This window comes from Parasteatoda tepidariorum, chromosome 1, assembly GCF_043381705.1.
Source record: "Parasteatoda tepidariorum isolate YZ-2023 chromosome 1, CAS_Ptep_4.0, whole genome shotgun sequence".
NCBI classification, from domain to species: Eukaryota; Metazoa; Arthropoda; class Arachnida; order Araneae; family Theridiidae; genus Parasteatoda; species Parasteatoda tepidariorum.
The window spans coordinates 29,797,764-29,811,934 of NC_092204.1; the positions used below are offsets into that span (position 1 = coordinate 29,797,764).

The 14,171-nt window shown below is 31.1% G+C and overlaps 1 protein-coding gene across 2 annotated transcripts in view; it reads right to left on the bottom strand.

The window, feature by feature from the left end:
- LOC107438644 (adenomatous polyposis coli homolog) overlaps positions 1 to 14,171 on the bottom strand; it is a 58,600-nt gene that overhangs the window by 32,069 nt on the left and 12,360 nt on the right. For both annotated transcript variants that reach the window (XM_043043782.2, XM_043043783.2), the window contains exons 2-4: positions 12,548 to 12,644; positions 12,145 to 12,207; positions 8,744 to 8,840 (exon numbers count right to left, since the gene is read on the bottom strand). In XM_043043782.2, the coding sequence (XP_042899716.2) occupies positions 8,744 to 8,840; positions 12,145 to 12,207; positions 12,548 to 12,625 (238 nt within the window). In that variant the 5' untranslated portion in view covers positions 12,626 to 12,644. The remainder of the gene's footprint in view (positions 1 to 8,743; positions 8,841 to 12,144; positions 12,208 to 12,547; positions 12,645 to 14,171) is intronic.

The following is a 14,171-nucleotide window of genomic DNA, read 5'->3' on the forward strand; positions in this document are numbered from 1 at the left end:
TAACTAAAACTGCAATTGAATACTATTGAAATCGACTATCGAATTGTTTCAAATGATTTTAACATTTCATCATATGAAGGTTTAGTGATTTCTTCATCTTCCTCGCAATTTATTGCTTTATTGTTTTTATTTCTCCCACTGTCTCCAAAATATTCATTTCAGTTAATGTTTCTGTGGTTGCAGTTTCAGAATCAATAAAAAGAAAATCATTAATCAGTACTTCATTTTTAATTTCGTGGGTCTCTCTTAGCTGTACCCATATTTTTTTAAGTTCTTCTAAAGCAGGGGTTTCCAACTTACATGAGGCCGGGGGCCGCAATTAAAAACACCAGTCAAATGGCGGGCCGCAACTTTATCAAAATTTTATATAGGACTCTTTTATGTTTGAAGGAACATTAAATATTGGTGTCAGATTTTTTAAAAGTTTTTTTAATATTAAAAAAAATAACAAGCATTACAAATAATACTTGTTACGTATCATTTTGAATCTTCTTTTAATCTGAAACTTAGTGACAAGATTTTTTTTAGTTTCAAATTTAATTCTGTGATAAATTAACATTTTTTAGACTTATTAGGAATTATAGCAACAACTAAAAAATTCTCGAGCATCTGAAATTAATTTTTTTTTTCTTTTCCGTTCATGCGATATTCAATTCAAGGAATTTAAATAAAACATGATATTCATTCCCTCTTTTATGCACTTTAAAATTTACAAATGTAAATAATTTCGTCCAAAATGAGTGGTTTCAAAAAGCTAAATTGGAGAATTTCTGATAAGCACATGCTAAATTATATTCACAATATAAAAAAAAGTTTAAAAAAAAGAAATAAAAGAAGAGAACAACATGCACGATTATTTCTGTATTTGAATAAATATTTTCTTGAATGCAAAACCAGAGAAATAAATTTTTTTGCAACGTTGGTATGTTAAATTTCACAGATGACAAAAAAATTATATTTTTGAAATTTTTTTTTTTTTTTTTTTTTTAACGTGAAAAATATTTTAAGCCCTTATCGAATTTTTACAAAAATTGTCCGCTATGAAAACTAAAATATTTTAGTTCGTGGGCTGCCGGTTGGAAACCCCTGTTCTAAAGGAATATCCTCGTCCGTCCTCCATACTTTCCAAATTCTCCGCGCTGACGAAGAATTCAGCTTTAGCAAAACTTTTACAAATAGTATGACCATAATAGTAATATCAAACGAATAGTAATATCATAGTTCTATGCTTTAGAAATTTCTGTTATGGTTTCTCGTAAATTGATTTTTGGCTTGGATTCCTGTATGAAATGCAAACCGAGAGGGATTTTACTGCTTTCTCTAAAAGTTAAGCGGCTGCGAAAATCAATTCAAGGTCATTTTCCCCATAAAATGGGTTAACAAGTTTGAAATGTTCTGAAATATTTTGGAAAATTGGATCTCAAAGAAAAGTTTATTAAATAAAAAATTCACTTCTCTATTTGGCAGTTATTTTACGAAGAAATTTCCAAAATGTTCTTGTTTACTCAAAGAGAGAAAAAAAACCTCGCAAAATGGAGAAATTCTCAAAATGGAAGTCCGCCTGTATAATATATATATATATATATACATATANAGACGGATAGGAATATTTAATATTAACTTTATATACACTGCCTTACAATAGTGTAAGGGACACTTTGATTTTTTGACATTTTTCTGAAATTCTCAAAAAATACTTAAAGTATTATCTTATAACTTTAGAGATGCTTAGTTAATGCGATTTTTCATACTTAGCAAAAAGATTTTAAGCTCTCAGATTTTTGGAAGATCGCCAATAAAATATGAAAGAAAACAAGTATTTTCGAATTCCTTATACTAGAAAATGAAGCAATAAACTTGTATCGATTACTTTAGTGGTTATGTTTAGTAACCGCATAAAATCTCGTTAACTTATTGTAAATATTTATGGAAATTACTACAGTAGTACGGAATTTTGTCCTTGCTCAACAAATTCTAGTCAATCAATAATATCAGTTGGACATTTTAATTGTGATCACCTTAGAACACTGTCCAGAAGATAACGAAAATAAGGACCCTGTTCCCTTATTCCAGTCCGGAAAGATAACAATAAACAATCAATTATTTAGGTTGTATAAAAAGAAGGATGCCAAAAGCAAGACAAGCCAGCCTAAATTAAAGGATTGCTGTAAATATCGTAGAACCAAAGATAAACTTTTAATTTTCGGATAACTTTCATGTCATTAATTGGAATTCTCGTGTGGCATATTCTCCACCAAGACTTGCGAAAATGATAGTAAATCACTCATCAATTTTGACACAGCCCGCATTAGACAAATACCAATGCTTTCCTGCTCCCCCAGGCAGTGTGACCGAGGTTTCGAAAGAGATATGTAAATATGAAGCTAGAGATATATATAATCGAGCAACACTAATTTTTGTATTAGTTATACTTAATTTCTCCAAAAAAATCAAGCATTAAATGTGTAGTATATATAAGAAAGGAACCTTGAATACATTTAGCCAAAGAATCCAATGTCATTGAAAATCTTTGTGAAAAAGCTGCAAATACAATAAAAATATCGCTCAAAAAATTGGATGGTTGGTTGGGTAGGGTGTCAGTGGAACTCGACCTGCTATCATCATCACGTGGTGAGTTCAATATCGTTCAAAGAAGTGATACACAGTAAAAATTATAAAAAAATTGGAAAAAAATCTGCTTTCGTTTCTTTTTTTTAAAAAAAAGAAAAAACCTTGCACTAGCTTAAAAAAATAAATTATTAATCAGAATTTAATTTATTTAGGATATTCATCAAACAAGCTTGAAAAAATAAAGCGTGTTTACTTCTAGAGTTTTTAAAAATTTGATAGTTTAAAAAAACTACAAAAGGAGCGATTTGATTAGAATTCAAAAGACGTGAGTTAACGTGGTTTGTGGTTGGTGAGATGTGAGTTAAAAAAGACGTGAATTTTATTAATTTTAAGTACGATGCGTGAATTTTAACCAATTTTAAGAATTATGTCGTTTTTATTCCTATTACATAAGTTAATTTTTTCGTAAAAATGGAGTCTTAAAATATAAATAAATTAATAAATTTTTTTCTTTCGACCCTAAATACTGTCTAAACCTGTTAACAGCAGAGAGTTATTATTGAAGTATCAAGGAAGGGTAGTGACTTTTCTTTCTGCTATTTTAACTTCAATAACATTAAATCTGAGTTAAAATAGTTTCCCTTTATAAGTTAAAATTTCTAATTGAAAATGAAACTATATGAATTTGTGTAAAAGAAAAATCAGATTCATTATTCAATTAAGATTTTGAATTGAAAATTTAACTTTCTGAATTTGAGTAAAAAAATCGGATTCATTAAAAAAATCAGATTATATACTCATGCTCTTAAAATGTATTAAAAAATGAGAAAACATTAATCCATTTTCTTATGCTATGTTTCAGTTGTGCAAAAAAAGGCCACTTGCTAATTTCTGAATTGAATTTTATGAAAATCAATGGTTAGTACCATTGTGTGTTTTTAGAGAGGAAAATTAATGATGTTGAAGTGATATGAATATAAAAAAACCACTTTTTTTCTAAATAAATCATAATGTTTATAGCAATTGCTATAAGCAATATAGAAATTGCTACGGGGTTAAGCGTTAACGCTTAACCCAATCCCGCCCCCTATCGGGGGCATCCGGGGAGCAATTTTATTGATCAACTAAAAATACAAAAACAATTCCCAGTTTGAAAAACAAAGGGAAGATGAGTATTTACAATGAGGAATGAAAAGGGTGACTTGAATTCAAGATATAGATAGCAAAACCGATGAGAAGATGACTCCATCAACAAAGTACCAAAAAATGTAAAAATGCAAAAAAAATGTAAAAAGCAGATGTTTGAACAGATGAAAAGTTAACTGGGTGTACAAAGCTGTTAATTTTAACAGATGGAGAACTGACCCAGTCCACATATCAAAACAAGTTTAAATGTGAAAGTAAGTACAGGTGAAATGTTAATTCCATACACAAAGTGTCCTATATTTTAATTATAAAAGTCAGGGTAGGAGTAAAGGGAACTTTCCACCTTTACAACAAATCGAAAAGTTTGATAAGGTTTGGATAAGTCTTTGAAATTCAGTGCGTGATGTCAATATTCTGAGAAAACACAGTTTTNTTACCTATATTTTAATTATAGAAGTCAGGGTAGGAGGAAAGGGAACTTTCCACCTTTACAACAAATCGAAAAGTTTGATAAGGTTTGGATAAGTCTTTGAAATTCAGTGCGTGATGTCAATATTCTGAGAAAAAACAGTTTTGACATTTTCGTTATTATGACGTGTCTGGTGGCAAGCCAGCGTTAAAGTGGCTTTTGATGATTCGTTCTATGCCCTTTTGCATAGCTGGTATCCTCCAGTGTTGTTTGAGTGAGCTATAGGTCAGGTTTACCGGGAAATTTGCTTTTCTTATGTTATCAAATAGAGGGCAGTGAATCAGTATATGTTCCAGGTCATCTGTAACTTTGCAGTTATTGCATAGGGGAGATTTATTATCATAATGTTTATATATGTGCTAATACAAATGCCTAGTAAAAGGTTTGAGACCATAAATGAAATTTAATAAAAATGTATCTGTTATGTAGCTTCATCGCAATGTGCCATTTTGATTTATAATATGTATAACTTCGAAAAGATAGTTTGGAAAGGATTTTGTAAATGGGCACGATTTAACATGACTCTTTCATTTCAGCTGAGAAGTTGATTTTCATTGTTTTTCTTCGCATATAAAACACTAACTAATGATTCACAAGTTGTCCGCAGTGGTTAGGCTCGAACTTTTGATCAGGAGGCTTCAATTTCTAGGTATTGTTTTCCAATAAGCATTCAGATTGTATTGCAACAATATCTAATTTGAATACCCTAATTCGTCTTTATATTGTTAGTATTGAATTCTAACATAGAAGAACATAGTTTTGAATTCATTTTCGTCCCATAGGGAAGACGATGTCAGTTTCAGCAATCATAGTCGTCATTCCTGAGGTACGAACTTTCTTTTCATCTTAACCTACCTGGATATTAAATCTCTTTCATCATGGAACGCAATTCTGCGCCAGAAATAAGAACATAACGTGAAGCAACCTTTTAGTTGCTGTTTACGATGCCGTTTTAGTACTTTTGGTTTTGCTTGAAATAACTTAAAAGTAAATTTTAAGTATTTTTTTAGAAACATTTCGTTTTGTTCTGAATGTAACATACGACGAGGAATAAATAGTTTCTGAAGTTCTGAATAGTTCACCGTTTTCTGTTTTATTGATGCACCGTTAACAACGTAGGCAGCTTTTAAAAGGCGGTCATCGTCTTCCTATAACCAAACACATACGACAAAAAAGAAGAAAAAAAAAGATTTCCAAGGACATTTGAATTCTAAAAGGAATTTTTCCTTTTCTTAAGTCTCACGCTGAAAAACCAACGAATATATATATAAATATACTTTACTTCCGTCAAACATTTGTCAGACTTAAAACAATACTCCGTGTAAAGTTCGAACAAATAATTCAGGTTTTAATTTTATTAAGTTCATCAAGACAGAACCTTATTTTTGAATTCTTTTTTTATTGTTGTTGTTGCTGTTGTTGTTGTTGATTTACGTCGCACTAGAGCTGCACAATTCTTTTTTTTTTTTATATTTAAATTCCAAAGTAGTGCAGTTTATTACAATGTTATTGAATTTTTGCTTTAATTTCATATCAAAATTTTTTTTCGTTTTTCAAAACATTTTTTTTAAATATTATTACCTAATCCGAAGTTTAATACATTATCATTTTTCTACAATATTCCCATGTATACTACACAATACACATGGTGGTCCCCAAACTTTTTCAGGCTAATGGGCTCAACTATCTAAAAATATAAAAACTTAGAGGTACCAGATAAGATGACGTAAAGCGGCGGTCGCTGTATAGGCACTAAATAAGCAAATGCTAAATTTATCTTCATATATTTCTTAATAAAAAATAAGGAATTACGGAAAAAAAAAGAATGTAGCATTGAAGGTCATGGTGTTAGGGGGGGGGGGAGAGAATAGACATAGAATTCTTCCTTTTGTTTCCGAAATCGAGACCAAGTTTCTGCAAGGGTTCCCTTGGAGCATGTCCAAAACAGTATGTTATGGTCATTGGCAACAAGCCAGCTTTGATGATTGATTTTGGAGGCTCTTTATGGAAAATGCCTATTTTACCTGTCTTTGCGGAGAAAAGTTTAATTCACATTTTAAACATTTTAACACAAATGGCATTCATTAATGAAAAAAGAACAAACGCCGGATGCTTCAGCCGAAGATTATTACTTAAAAACAATCTGATGTTGATGTCAATGTTCGTTTCTCACAGTCAAGTAAATTATTAAAAGAATTTGTAATAGAATTTTCTTGCTGTTACAACGTTTATGGTGATTTACATGCATAATTTTTGTACTACCTGTCCGACACTGTGTATAATGTACTGTTGAATATTCGTTTAGAGCAGAAAATTATGGTTTGTTCTGTAATGTTTGCGTGTTTTTTGATGTTACGAATATTTATACACTAATTATACATTTTATATATGAATTTTTTTTTATTGTTCTATAATATATTCGAATATTTTTTTTGAAAAAGAAAAGCTTTGGAAGATAATTGCGCTTAAGACTAGTCACAAAATGATCCGAACCAAAATTGTATCTATTTAAAAAAATATATCAACAGAAAATTGTGTATATAAAGAAAATATACATATATTTTTTTTAATTTAACTTTTGAAGTTACTTGCTGAGAGTGACAAGAGTGACCAACCTTTTTAGCAGATGCCCTAAATTTTAAAAATTATATTCTTTTTGGTGCCACTCACTTTTTTTTTACGTGCTTGTAAAAAGGGAAAAAGCCAATTTCATAACCATCAGAATGATGATGGTTATTAAGATGACTTTCGAAAAATTTAATGGCAATCGAAAAAGGGGAAGGCTAAACACCAGATGGATTAATTCCGTGGAAAAACATCTTATAAATATCATACCTGCCAACCTTTAATCCCATCCATTATCATTTTTCCCAGTGGCATTAAAATGGAATTAAAACTTCAACTTTAAGCAAACAAATACGTTGTATTTGAGAAAACTTAAGTTGACAACCATGTTAGTAACGCATATTAAAATATCTGCTTAATTTTTCTAAGAATAGTGGTGATTAAAATCATTAAAAAATTAAGTTTATAAAAGAAAAAAATAGTATATATTTACTACCACTTTAAATATGAAAATAAAATCTTCCGGAAAATCCGGAAGAGTTGGCAGGTATGAAATATGGGTATCTATAAATGGAAAAACAGCATCTGATCGATCCAGATGGAAAAGACTAGTTGGGATTGGCACTGGCCTGATGAATTTCTTATTATTTCAGTTTTTTGAAGAAAATAAAACACAACTAACAATCAAACATGTTCATTCGACAATTTAAAAATATTTTAATTCAGCGAAAAGTGACTCATTTTATTTGCAGAAGTGCAAGTTCATTTGCAAGCCCATCCATTAACAATACAAACAGCCTTCCATATGAACATCGATCATTCTTTATTCTATGGGTGATTCGAGGGAATTCATAAACCTACTCTCAGTGTTTCTAATTTACAGAGTGTTCAAGAAACGTAAGATGCTTGCCCAAATACGTTTTATCGAAAAACTCATTCGGACCAAGCGGGAGGGGTTGGTATTTTATTTTACATCGCATTTTAAAAATGTTGTACGTAAAACCTTTCTGGTTATACATTTAGTTAACCGTTCATGTTCTCGCTCGAACAAGAACATAAGTGTTTTTTTTAAACGTTTGAAATGGAATATTTCTAATCGCATAAAAAATAAGCACACGTTTCCAGTGTCTCCGGTACAACCGTTTCTTTGAAATGAGGATGTGTAGCAGTACCGTCTTTACACATGGGCACCACCGGGCAGTGCCCGAGGACCCCAGGCACTCAGGGGGCCCTTGAGAATCTCACTTCTTATAAATTGTATTTAAAAAAAAACTGAAAATAAACGAAATTGCCTTACATATATTTTTTTAAATAAATATATTCTATTGTATAAAGTGTGTGATTTGTTTTTCTTTCCGCAAATAGTGATTGATTATCACATGCACAACAATAATTACAATAATTAGAATAGTTTATCACCAGGGAAACTTAAAAAAACAACCAAAATCTATTTTTCTACGTTCCAAGGAAGTTTTTATGTGAATTCAGTTTTTTTGTGTCCACTAAAAACAAATTTAAATACATTTAAATCGAAATGTATTTAAATTGGTTCAAATTATTGCATATGTTAAAAATACTTTATTTTGTGTATGTAAAATTTTTTAGTTCTATTTTAAGCAGTATGTCTTGTTATAAGGTCTCAAAACATTTCTGTGCCCGGGGCCTCTGCGTGCTATTAAGACGGCCCTGATGTGTAGGATAGTGAGTACAGTTGCGGCTTCAACACTGGAATTGTTCACAAAACACTTTATTCTACATTCATTACATATTAACCCTTGTATATAGACGGATAAATATTTAAGGTCATTTACACAACATTTTCATTCTGATCCCCTGAGTTCGTTTGCAAAATAAAATTTTTTTGTTGGTGCAGATCCGCAACACGATTCCCAGAGAGCAGCTTTGTACTGAGGAACGTTTTTTTAAAATGAAAACATAAGAGGGGGAGGCTTGTTTAAAAAATATTTTTAAAAATACTTGGAAAGTACTTACTCTGCTCTGCCGTCGTCCAAGGAGCTGCCGTTCTTTCCTCCTCTTCCTCCATCTCTAAATTGCTATTCCTCCCTCTCGAAGTAGAATGATAGAATCTCTGTAAAGGCAAAATTTTTTATAAGCAAATGCTTATCGCCAGACATCACAAATAGGTAAAATATTATTAGGAATAAAGGGGATTCTCGATTAACAGTCCTAGACGCACTTTTTTTTTTAGTTTCTTGGCAGAAAGGGATTATATTTTGAATGTTATAGCTGGTCATACCGAATCTTCTTTGTGGCACGATTGCATCAGATAATATGCCATTTTTTCCCTCTAAATACTTTGCTTGATAATTTTTCTATTTATTAAAGCAATTTTTTTGATGATATAATCAATGAAAATCTATGGAATTTCAACATAACAATGATTTTGAAGAGTAGAAACTTTCAATTTTAAGTAATTAACGAAAATTCATCTAATTTTCCATTAAACTAACATAAATTTCATATGTAGACAATAAATCCTCATGTGAATTCTTGAAAATGAAATGAATGATAAAATGTTAAATACATTTTTTAAAGCGATTTCGGAAAGCTCAATATTCTAACGAAATTATTTGACAAAAGTAGGCTTATCTTAAGGAAGAACCTGTCTATAAGTAGATCCTAATTTGACATTTAGAATTATTAATATTCATAAATTAAGAAATATTTTGAGTACTTATGTTTGAAATAATATACGAAGTATAACGTCTGTGTTCACAAAAACTGCATGAATTTGTTGCCCTTCGAAGAAAAATAGTTGGAGTAATTTTTTAATTTTATTTAAAGCACAAAACACATCGACTTAGGTTTTCAAATAGTCTTTTATACCCAGAGTTGATAGTTTTTTTAAAAAATTAAACTGTATGAAACTTGAAAACAAACTTTTGAAGGAATTTTTTCAAGGAAATTTTTAAATAGATATTTAAACGAAAAAAACAACATATATGATCTATTATGTGTTCAGCTGGGTGAAATTGATTCTACTTCAGTACTCCAAGGGTTGAGACTTTACGAGTTTTGGTATAAATTTCTGCAAGCTGATAATTGGAAAATGATATAACGATATAACATTGGCTATTATTCATATACTTTATCGTAAAAGTCCGAAGTCTGAAGATTTTCGACATTCACTGGGAAATGTTGACAATTACATAGTAGATTTGATAGATATCTGAAATATCAGTTAAACATTCTCATTTTTAACAGCAAATGTCAACAATTAGCAAGCATGCGCAGAAATTTCCCCTTAAAAAATATTATTAATGTAGGGAATATCAGGCAAAGTGATTAATACTCATATATTTTAATTCCATAGAAATGTAGATATTGTTAATATATACACCGTTTCTTATTGATCTTACTGTAGTTGTTTTTTTTTTAAGACTAAGGTTCAATGCCCTATCAGAAATGTCTCAGCTGATAAAGCTCTCGCCTTCAAATGAAGCAAATCAGGCTCACATCACGGTGATGGCTGGTGGATGGGAATATTAATCTTAGCTCACACCAACCAAAGTGCTGACCTAAAATATCTCCATTGGTACACAGAACATGAGTTACAGTTCTTTTGTCAATGGGTTAAAAGTGGAGATTTTAGTGGTTTTCCTCTCTACGTAACCAAATGTGGGTTAGTTCCATCAAAAATTCCTTTACGAAAGCGAGTTTGTTCAATTGTCTGATCCAGTAGTTCTCTTGTGTATTGTATTGGGTTCTAAATGACTTGGTTTCGAAGATGAACACTGATGGCAGCACATCCGGATTTGATCGGTACCTGCGAAAGTCCATCTATGTATGTTGATTGCTGACATTGGCAGTTGCAAAGGAAGAAATAATGATGTTTAGCCCTTTCTTGCAGACTGTCATAAGTACGTACCGGCATGAAACGTTATCAATCAGGGTAAAAAGATAAAACTGGTATTCAAATCAAATCTTTAGCAGTTTATTTGTGGGTAGGGTTATAATAGTTTAAATTAAATTCACCACAACTTAGTTCAAAATGAACATTTTACAGTTACACTTTAAATTAACATTGATGAGATGAATAAATAGACAAACATTGATTAAAATAAAAGCAAAGAAGACAAAAATAAAGCAAGCAAAAAATCTGTTAATTTCGAATTTAAAGTACCGCTTTTTATTTTTTCCCGTCCTGAAGGGGTGAACTGATATTTCGTACATCCACCAGCGAGATGGTCGACGGCATTCACTGGTGAATGTCTGATATCCATGATGACATTTAATCGACACCATTTCGTCGGAAAAGTTAATATCCTGGCAGATTATAGTATGCTTTCCTGCCAGCCGTTTAAATAAATGAGTGTAAATCTAGCATGGTTTTAACCGCAATGACTATTAACACTAGATTGCCCAAGAAAGTCATTTTGATTGCTTTTTAATTTCAATTAGAAAAACAATGATGTATATACTGACTCAATTTCTTAGAGCTTTGTGACTTTTAATAATTATTTTTATTGTTGATATTTACTAATAAAAAAAGATAATTTTTGAACTATTATTAAACACTTGTTAAACTTGACGGTTGAATACAGGACTTGCTTGGATTTTTTTATCAGTTTGTATGCTCGTATTGTTGTCGCCCAAGTTTCGTGAAAAAGGCCGAAGTAGTAGTATAGTAGTATTTTATTTACGACGCAGTAGTATTTTATTTACGACGCACTAGAGCTACACAAAGGGCTGTTGAACGACTGTTTTGGAAACATCCCCGAGGATGATCCAATGACGCTGTCACAATTTTGATCCTCTGCAGAGAACATGGCTCCCTCGCTTTGGTAGCCCGACGACCTGCGCGCGAAGTTGAGCACTTTACGGGAGTAAAGTTTAACGAGGACCGATACTGTGCATTCTCGGTTCCTAATCATTCCGAGGTCATCAAAATTATAAAAAAATATGTGTCTCGTCTTTATTAAACTAAATCATTCAAATTTCATAAACATCCCACGGGACAGAGCACGACCGCATCAAGTGTTAGGTGTCTTGGAATAGCACTTTGGGATTTTCAGAGGCAACTATAATGAGTACTGCTTGATCACTCCTTATATCAACCCTATAGACTCTTTTTTGGGGGAAATTTCACACAAACAATCGAAAAACTATCCATGAACTAAAAACTGCCAAACTGACGCACAACAATAGTTAATGTCATTAAACTCAACACATTTTCATTGACTTTCAAGAAGAGGTGGAACATTATTTTAGCGTTTTGGATGTAATTGGCAGATGTCAGAACCTAATTATGGAAATAACTCACGCACTTATTGCCCATAAAATAATTCATAAACACAACATTCAACAATCATTTTGATGGTATGCATAATATTTTTTTTAAAAAATATGAGAGTGGTTTTTTTTATACTTACCCCAGTATTTGAAATCAATATGTTGTTATTGGCCTCATTATTTAACATCTGAGATTGGGTGATCTATGAAAATGCATAAAAAATATCGTGATAAGTATTTTTAGAATATTATTTTACAGCAGCAAACTCAACTCTGAGTTTACTTTTAAATACAGAATGAAAAGTTAGAGAATATTTCATAAGAATCGATAACTATTGTTTAATCTCATAATCAGCTCAAACAGTTTTAAAGTATATTTTCTGTTAGGAGCAAAGAGACTTTGGCTGGATTTCGTAATTTTTAGGTTTTGACGTTATTAATTAGAGAATAGATATTTGATGTTTATTTCAATATGTTTAGGTACGTAATAATGATAAACTATTCAGTTTCCCTGTAAGAGATTGATTTAGAAAGAATCATTACCTGCTGCTGTTGTGATGTCGTTCTTGAATGTTGGGAGGGACGAATCATTTTCTCTTGAAAAATATCCACATTCATCATCTTTGTTCATCACCTCAATCTGAAATTGAATTATCATTCATATCAATTTTCAAACAACTGTTTATAATTCAGTACACATGCGTTTTTCTCATAACATTTTCATCATTTTAATGAAAGTTTTTGCCCCAATATCAGTGCGGAAAAATAGCTAAATTATTTTCCTTTTGTTTTTTTATTATATCCTTTTGTTGAATATTTCAAAAATTCAAAGATGATTTTTTGTGATAATGACAAAGACAATATATAGTCAAGCCTATATAATTTTTACATTTATGTTTTCTGTAATCATTATTTGGGCAATAACTTATCGTTTTTTTTTCATACACGTACAAAAATATATGTGTCATGCATTTACGTTTAAATAACTAATTTAGGCATGTGTTCTGAACGACCAGCCATAAGCTCTCATTAAAATAAGTATGAACTTAATTAAAAAAAATAATTTAAAATATGTAACGAAATACTTTCCTGAAAATTATTTGTAAGAATATAATTTATTTTTTGGGTACACAAGCGAAACGTTGGCAATCAGTATGCGTTGATATCGATACGTTTTCATTCAGCAACGAAATATGCATTCGTGTTTTAAGGTATCAAAATAGACTATTATGAAATTAGTCATTACGCTCTCTCACAGTAATGTTACATAAAGAGTAAAACAAACTGACTTCTACCCAATCAACAGCCGTACGATAGTTAAAAATGATTTTGCACTACTGTTCCTTTATACACATTGCAATTAAACGAGAAGAAGGAGCAAAATCTGACGGATCACAATTGAGGAATGTGAGCGTACAAAACCTGTTTGATAGCGTGAGGAGAAACAATTATTAAAAACACATTCAATATGTAACCTGCAATCAAACCGATTTTGGCATTTAGCCCTCTTGTTTTTTCCTCGATTTGACATTAATTTGCTAGCCGTAGACATTTTTGTTTTCGTATTTGATTCTAAAAATATATGTTAAGGGTGGTCTTTAGGGAACACTCTTTATATAGAAGTGTTTATGTCATAAACAAACAGATGTTAAATCTTAGCAGTGACTATGCACCTGATTTTTTCAGATTCTTGACTGATGCCCAACTCGTCAGAACTGGAAATGAGATTGAAATATCACGTATACATCAACTGTTTAGTTTTACCTCTTTATTTTTGAGTTTCAGGCAAATCCACAAATCTCTTAAGATTTGCTCGCCTTTGAATACTATTTTCATCCTGTAATATCACGATTTATATTTTTTTCCTAATTTTTTTTAATTGCGTTTCCTTTTTGCTAATGAATTGAATGATACTTCCAACATATAAAGAAAATCGATTAATGCCATTCAACGATAACAGATTTCAAAATAATCATTAAGGTTACTCCGTTTGTGCTGAATCGGTTTTAATCACCTATGCGTGGAGAAACATGATTAAGCCAGTGACGTATGTAGACTTAGGTGCGCCCTCTTTGCAATATTTATGAATACGCCCTATCTCAGACTTGACTCAAATTTTTAAAATTTAAATATGAAACAAAAATACGATGACCTGACATTCGGATAT